Below are 8,248 nucleotides of genomic sequence, written 5' to 3' on the forward strand. Positions count from 1 at the left end.
TAATAGGAGCGTCATATAGCTGTTGTAGAGGTGTAATAGGAGCGTCATATAGCTGTTGTAGAGGTGTAATAGGAGCGTCATATAGCGGTTGTAGAGGTGTAATAGGAGCGTCATATAGCTGTTGTAGAGGTGTAATAGGAGCGTCATATAGCGGTTGTAGAGGTGTAATAGGAGCGTCATATAGCTGTTGTAGAGGTGTAATAGGAGCGTCATATAGCTGTTGTAGAGGTGTAATAGGAGCGTCATATAGCTGTTGTAGAGGTGTAATAGGAGCGTCATATAGCTGTTGTAGAGGTGTAATAGGAGCGTCATATAGCGGTTGTAGAGGTGTAATAGGAGCGTCATATAGCTGTTGTAGAGGTGTAATAGGAGCGTCATATAGCTGTTGTAGAGGTGTAATAGGAGCGTCATATAGCTGTTGTAGAGGTGTAATAGGAGCGTCATATAGCTGTTGTAGAGGTGTAATAGGAGCGTCATATAGCGGTTGTAGAGGTGGAATAGGAGCGTCATATAGCGGTTGTAGAGGTGTAATAGGAGCGTCATATAGCTGTTGTAGAGGTGTAATAGGAGCGTCATATAGCGGTTGTAGAGGTGGAATAGGAGCGTCATATAGCTGTTGTAGAGGTGTAATAGGAGCGTCATATAGCTGTTGTAGAGGTGTAATAGGAGCGTCATATAGCTGTTGTAGAGGTGTAATAGGAGCGTCATATAGCTGTTGTAGAGGTGTAATAGGAGCGTCATATAGCTGTTGTAGAGGTGTAATAGGAGCGTCATATAGCTGTTGTAGAGGTGTAATAGGAGCGTCATATAGCGGTTGTAGAGGTGTAATAGGAGCGTCATATAGCTGTTGTAGAGGTGTAATAGGAGCGTCATATAGCTGTTGTAGAGGTGTAATAGGAGCGTCATATAGCGGTTGTAGAGGTGTAATAGGAGCGTCATATAGCTGTTGTAGAGGTGTAATAGGAGCGTCATATAGCTGTTGTAGAGGTGTAATAGGAGCGTCATATAGCGGTTGTAGAGGTGTAATAGGAGCGTCATATAGCGGTTGTAGAGGTGTAATAGGAGCGTCATATAGCTGTTGTAGAGGTGTAATAGGAGCGTCATATAGCGGTTGTAGAGGTGTAATAGGAGCGTCATATAGCGGTTGTAGAGGTGGAATAGGAGCGTCATATAGCGGTTGTAGAGGTGTAATAGGAGCGTCATATAGCTGTTGTAGAGGTGTAATAGGAGCGTCATATAGCGGTTGTAGAGGTGTAATAGGAGCGTCATATAGCTGTTGTAGAGGTGTAATAGGAGCGTCATATAGCTGTTGTAGAGGTGTAATAGGAGCGTCATATAGCTGTTGTAGAGGTGTAATAGGAGCGTCATATAGCGGTTGTAGAGGTGTAATAGGAGCGTCATATAGCTGTTGTAGAGGTGTAATAGGAGCGTCATATAGCTGTTGTAGAGGTGTAATAGGAGCGTCATATAGCTGTTGTAGAGGTGTAATAGGAGCGTCATATAGCTGTTGTAGAGGTGTAATAGGAGCGTCATATAGCTGTTGTAGAGGTGTAATAGGAGCGTCATATAGCTGTTGTAGAGGTGGAATAGGAGTGTCATATAGCGGTTGTAGAGGTGTAATAGGAGCGTCATATAGCTGTTGTAGAGGTGTAATAGGAGCGTCATATAGCTGTTGTAGAGGTGTAATAGGAGCGTCATATAGCTGTTGTAGAGGTGGAATAGGAGCGTCATATAGCTGTTGTAGAGGTGTAATAGGAGCGTCATATAGCGGTTGTAGAGGTGTAATAGGAGCGTCATATAGCTGTTGTAGAGGTGTAATAGGAGCGTCATATAGCTGTTGTAGAGGTGTAATAGGAGCGTCATATAGCTGTTGTAGAGGTGTAATAGGAGCGTCATATAGCGGTTGTAGAGGTGTAATAGGAGCGTCATATAGCTGTTGTAGAGGTGTAATAGGAGCGTCATATAGCTGTTGTAGAGGTGTAATAGGAGCGTCATATAGCGGTTGTAGAGGTGGAATAGGAGCGTCATATAGCTGTTGTAGAGGTGGAATAGGAGCGTCATATAGCTGTTATAGAGGTGTAATAGGAGCGTCATATAGCGGTTGTAGAGGTGTAATAGGAGCGTCATATAGCTGTTGTAGAGGTGTAATAGGAGCGTCATATAGCTGTTGTAGAGGTGTAATAGGAGCGTCATATAGCTGTTGTAGAGGTGTAATAGGAGCGTCATATAGCTGTTATAGAGGTGTAATAGGAGCGTCATATAGCGGTTGTAGAGGTGTAATAGGAGCGTCATATAGCTGTTGTAGAGGTGTAATAGGAGCGTCATATAGCGGTTGTAGAGGTGTAATAGGAGCGTCATATAGCTGTTGTAGAGGTGTAATAGGAGCGTCATATAGCTGTTGTAGAGGTGTAATAGGAGCGTCATATAGCTGTTGTAGAGGTGTAATAGGAGCGTCATATAGCTGTTGTAGAGGTGTAATAGGAGCGTCATATAGCGGTTGTAGAGGTGTAATAGGAGCGTCATATAGCGGTTGTAGAGGTGGAATAGGAGCGTCATATAGCGGTTGTAGAGGTGTAATAGGAGCGTCATATAGCGGTTGTAGAGGTGTAATAGGAGCGTCATATAGCGGTTGTAGAGATGTAATAGGAGCGTCATATAGCGGTTGTAGAGGTGGAATAGGAGCGTCATATAGCGGTTGTAGAGGTGGAATAGGAGCGTCATATAGCTGTTGTAGAGGTGTAATAGGAGCGTCATATAGCTGTTGTAGAGGTGTAATAGGAGCGTCATATAGCTGTTGTAGAGGTGGAATAGGAGTGTCATATAGCGGTTGTAGAGGTGTAATAGGAGCGTCATATAGCTGTTGTAGAGGTGTAATAGGAGCGTCATATAGCTGTTGTAGAGGTGTAATAGGAGCGTCATATAGCTGTTGTAGAGGTGGAATAGGAGCGTCATATAGCTGTTGTAGAGGTGTAATAGGAGCGTCATATAGCGGTTGTAGAGGTGTAATAGGAGCGTCATATAGCTGTTGTAGAGGTGTAATAGGAGCGTCATATAGCTGTTGTAGAGGTGTAATAGGAGCGTCATATAGCTGTTGTAGAGGTGTAATAGGAGCGTCATATAGCGGTTGTAGAGGTGTAATAGGAGCGTCATATAGCTGTTGTAGAGGTGTAATAGGAGCGTCATATAGCTGTTGTAGAGGTGTAATAGGAGCGTCATATAGCGGTTGTAGAGCTGGAATAGGAGCGTCATATAGCTGTTGTAGAGGTGGAATAGGAGCGTCATATAGCTGTTATAGAGGTGTAATAGGAGCGTCATATAGCGGTTGTAGAGGTGTAATAGGAGCGTCATATAGCTGTTGTAGAGGTGTAATAGGAGCGTCATATAGCTGTTGTAGAGGTGTAATAGGAGCGTCATATAGCTGTTGTAGAGGTGTAATAGGAGCGTCATATAGCTGTTATAGAGGTGTAATAGGAGCGTCATATAGCGGTTGTAGAGGTGTAATAGGAGCGTCATATAGCTGTTGTAGAGGTGTAATAGGAGCGTCATATAGCGGTTGTAGAGGTGTAATAGGAGCGTCATATAGCTGTTGTAGAGGTGTAATAGGAGCGTCATATAGCTGTTGTAGAGGTGTAATAGGAGCGTCATATAGCTGTTGTAGAGGTGTAATAGGAGCGTCATATAGCTGTTGTAGAGGTGTAATAGGAGCGTCATATAGCTGTTATAGAGGTGTAATAGGAGCGTCATATAGCTGTTATAGAGGTGTAATAGGAGCGTCATATAGCTGTTGTAGAGGTGTAATAGGAGCGTCATATAGCGGTTGTAGAGGTGGAATAGGAGCGTCATATAGCGGTTGTAGAGGTGTAATAGGAGCGTCATATAGCGGTTGTAGAGGTGTAATAGGAGCGTCATATAGCTGTTGTAGAGGTGTAATAGGAGCGTCATATAGCTGATAGAGGTGTAATAGGAGCGTCATATAGCTGTTGTAGAGGTGTAATAGGAGCGTCATATAGCGGTTGTAGAGGTGTAATAGGAGCGTCATATAGCTGTTGTAGAGGTGTAATAGGAGCGTCATATAGCTGTTGTAGAGGTGTAATAGGAGCGTCATATAGCTGTTGTAGAGGTGGAATAGGAGCGTCATATAGCTGTTGTAGAGGTGGAATAGGAGCGTCATATAGCGGTTGTAGAGGTGTAATAGGAGCGTCATATAGCTGTTGTAGAGGTGTAATAGGAGCGTCATATAGCTGTTGTAGAGGTGTAATAGGAGCGTCATATAGCTGTTATAGAGGTGTAATAGGAGCGTCATATAGCTGTTGTAGAGGTGTAATAGGAGCGTCATATAGCGGTTGTAGAGGTGTAATAGGAGCGTCATATAGCGGTTGTAGAGGTGTAATAGGAGCGTCATATAGCGGTTGTAGAGGTGTAATAGGAGCGTCATATAGCGGTTGTAGAGGTGTAATAGGAGCGTCATATAGCTGTTGTAGAGGTGTAATAGGAGCGTCATATAGCGGTTGTAGAGGTGTAATAGGAGCGTCATATAGCTGTTATAGAGGTGTAATAGGAGCGTCATATAGCTGTTATAGAGGTGTAATAGGAGCGTCATATAGCGGTTGTAGAGGTGTAATAGGAGCGTCATATAGCTGTTATAGAGGTGTAATAGGAGCGTCATATAGCGGTTGTAGAGGTGTAATAGGAGCGTCATATAGCTGTTATAGAGGTGGAATAGGAGCGTCATATAGCGGTTGTAGAGGTGTAATAGGAGCGTCATATAGCTGTTGTAGAGGTGTAATAGGAGCGTCATATAGCTGTTGTAGAGGTGTAATAGGAGCGTCATATAGCGGTTGTAGAGGTGTAATAGGAGCGTCATATAGCTGTTGTAGAGGTGGAATAGGAGCGTCATATAGCTGTTATAGAGGTGTAATAGGAGCGTCATATAGCTGTTGTAGAGGTGTAATAGGAGCGTCATATAGCGGTTGTAGAGGTGTAATAGGAGCGTCATATAGCTGTTGTAGAGGTGGAATAGGAGCGTCATATAGCTGTTATAGAGGTGTAATAGGAGCGTCATATAGCTGTTGTAGAGGTGTAATAGGAGCGTCATATAGCGGTTGTAGAGGTGTAATAGGAGCGTCATATAGCGGTTGTAGAGGTGGAATAGGAGCGTCATATAGCGGTTGTAGAGGTGGAATAGGAGCGTCATATAGCTGTTATAGAGGTGTAATAGGAGCGTCATATAGCTGTTGTAGAGGTGTAATAGGAGCGTCATATAGCGGTTGTAGAGGTGTAATAGGAGCGTCATATAGCTGTTGTAGAGGTGGAATAGGAGCGTCATATAGCTGTTATAGAGGTGTAATAGGAGCGTCATATAGCTGTTGTAGAGGTGTAATAGGAGCGTCATATAGCGGTTGTAGAGGTGTAATAGGAGCGTCATATAGCGGTTGTAGAGGTGGAATAGGAGCGTCATATAGCGGTTGTAGAGGTGTAATAGGAGCGTCATATAGCGGTTGTAGAGGTGTAATAGGAGCGTCATATAGCTGTTGTAGAGGTGTAATAGGAGCGTCATATAGCTGTTGTAGAGGTGTAATAGGAGCGTCATATAGCTGTTGTAGAGGTGTAATAGGAGCGTCATATAGCTGTTGTAGAGGTGTAATAGGAGCGTCATATAGCGGTTGTAGAGGTGTAATAGGAGCGTCATATAGCTGTTATAGAGGTGTAATAGGAGCGTCATATAGCTGTTATAGAGGTGTAATAGGAGCGTCATATAGCGGTTGTAGAGGTGTAATAGGAGCGTCATATAGCTGTTATAGAGGTGTAATAGGAGCGTCATATAGCGGTTGTAGAGGTGTAATAGGAGCGTCATATAGCTGTTATAGAGGTGGAATAGGAGCGTCATATAGCGGTTGTAGAGGTGTAATAGGAGCGTCATATAGCTGTTGTAGAGGTGTAATAGGAGCGTCATATAGCTGTTGTAGAGGTGTAATAGGAGCGTCATATAGCGGTTGTAGAGGTGTAATAGGAGCGTCATATAGCTGTTGTAGAGGTGGAATAGGAGCGTCATATAGCTGTTATAGAGGTGTAATAGGAGCGTCATATAGCTGTTGTAGAGGTGTAATAGGAGCGTCATATAGCGGTTGTAGAGGTGTAATAGGAGCGTCATATAGCTGTTGTAGAGGTGGAATAGGAGCGTCATATAGCTGTTATAGAGGTGTAATAGGAGCGTCATATAGCTGTTATAGAGGTGTAATAGGAGCGTCATATAGCTGTTGTAGAGGTGTAATAGGAGCGTCATATAGCTGTTGTAGAGGTGTAATAGGAGCGTCATATAGCGGTTGTAGAGGTGTAATAGGAGCGTCATATAGCGGTTGTAGAGGTGTAATAGGAGCGTCATATAGCGGTTGTAGAGGTGGAATAGGAGCGTCATATAGCTGTTATAGAGGTGTAATAGGAGCGTCATATAGCTGTTATAGAGGTGTAATAGGAGCGTCATATAGCGGTTGTAGAGGTGTAATAGGAGCGTCATATAGCTGTTATAGAGGTGTAATAGGAGCGTCATATAGCGGTTGTAGAGGTGTAATAGGAGCGTCATATAGCTGTTATAGAGGTGGAATAGGAGCGTCATATAGCGGTTGTAGAGGTGTAATAGGAGCGTCATATAGCTGTTGTAGAGGTGTAATAGGAGCGTCATATAGCTGTTGTAGAGGTGTAATAGGAGCGTCATATAGCGGTTGTAGAGGTGTAATAGGAGCGTCATATAGCTGTTGTAGAGGTGGAATAGGAGCGTCATATAGCTGTTATAGAGGTGTAATAGGAGCGTCATATAGCTGTTGTAGAGGTGTAATAGGAGCGTCATATAGCGGTTGTAGAGGTGTAATAGGAGCGTCATATAGCTGTTGTAGAGGTGGAATAGGAGCGTCATATAGCTGTTATAGAGGTGTAATAGGAGCGTCATATAGCTGTTGTAGAGGTGTAATAGGAGCGTCATATAGCGGTTGTAGAGGTGTAATAGGAGCGTCATATAGCGGTTGTAGAGGTGGAATAGGAGCGTCATATAGCGGTTGTAGAGGTGTAATAGGAGCGTCATATAGCTGTTGTAGAGCTGGAATAGGAGCGTCATATAGCTGTTGTAGAGGTGTAATAGGAGCGTCATATAGCGGTTGTAGAGGTGGAATAGGAGCGTCATATAGCTGTTGTAGAGGTGTAATAGGAGCGTCATATAGCTGTTGTAGAGGTGTAATAGGAGCGTCATATAGCGGTTGTAGAGCTGGAATAGGAGCGTCATATAGCTGTTATAGAGGTGTAATAGGAGCGTCATATAGCTGTTGTAGAGCTGGAATAGAGCTTCCCTGTTTCTGCAGTAGATCATGTGTGTTCTGCTGCTACATTTCAATATGAATTCATCTAAAAGGCTAAATCGTTGTAGCCCCTCGTTGCTGATGTATAAAACCTCACTTTTCTCACTGCTTCTACCGACGGAGACAGTCAGGTAAAACACTACACGTCTAAAGACTTTGAATGCAAGCTTTCCAACTGGTTTCGGGCATACCGAAAAAGAGTGAAAACTCAAAGAGTTGGCTAGGAACTGATGAGCTCAATCTCAAACCAGAAACAACCACACGGCCGCTTCACTGCTGGCTGACGATCGGCATTAGAGTTGCCCCGTTCAGGCATGTTCTAGTCAAATACATGCAACATTTCTATCTGAAGGAGTCTAGCTAATATGTTTTTACCCTGTACCCACTGTCCCGAAACAGTGTCCGTACTCTGAAAACTATACGGGGCATAGCCCGACGTCTGCCTAGTAGCCTACCTAACCTCCTCACCTTTTAACCGCTTCTACGGAGCCAGGAATTGGAGTGCCGCCGTCTTCTCCAGCATCATATAACACGCCGCACATGTCTAAAATCACACCTTTCAGACTTTTGACGGAGTCTTTCCAGCTGGTAGCTGCCATGACGAAAACGTGACACAGTGAAAGAGCTGATTCTTCTTCTACTTCTGGATCGCATCCAACTTTTAGGTGCTTACAGCGCCACCTACTGTACTGGAGTGTGAGGCCAGTCCCAGCCTACCTACATTCAATTCTCTATATTATTCCTGCTCCTCTAAGAAATTGAAATAGCGCCCAGGACACCATCACCACCACTCATTAAAACCCCACTACCCCATTCCACTACTTAGATCCTATCTGTTCCTGCACCATGCCAACGGCCTGGGAGGACAGGACACCATCACCATGCCAACGGCCTGTGAGGAC

At 44.0% G+C, this 8,248-nt stretch overlaps 1 protein-coding gene across 1 annotated transcript in view; it reads right to left on the reverse strand.

Moving 5' to 3' along the window:
• lhpp (phospholysine phosphohistidine inorganic pyrophosphate phosphatase) overlaps window positions 1-7,993 on the reverse strand; it is a 34,230-nt gene extending 26,237 nt beyond the window's left edge. Inside the window, exon 1 of the mRNA XM_055938185.1 lies at window positions 7,815-7,993. Within this exon, the coding sequence (XP_055794160.1) occupies window positions 7,815-7,945 (131 nt within the window). The 5' untranslated portion in view covers window positions 7,946-7,993. The remainder of the gene's footprint in view (window positions 1-7,814) is intronic.
• Window positions 7,994-8,248: the final 255 nt, after the last annotated feature.

Source organism: Salvelinus fontinalis, chromosome 1, assembly GCF_029448725.1.
Source record: "Salvelinus fontinalis isolate EN_2023a chromosome 1, ASM2944872v1, whole genome shotgun sequence".
Taxonomy (NCBI): domain Eukaryota; kingdom Metazoa; phylum Chordata; class Actinopteri; order Salmoniformes; family Salmonidae; genus Salvelinus; species Salvelinus fontinalis.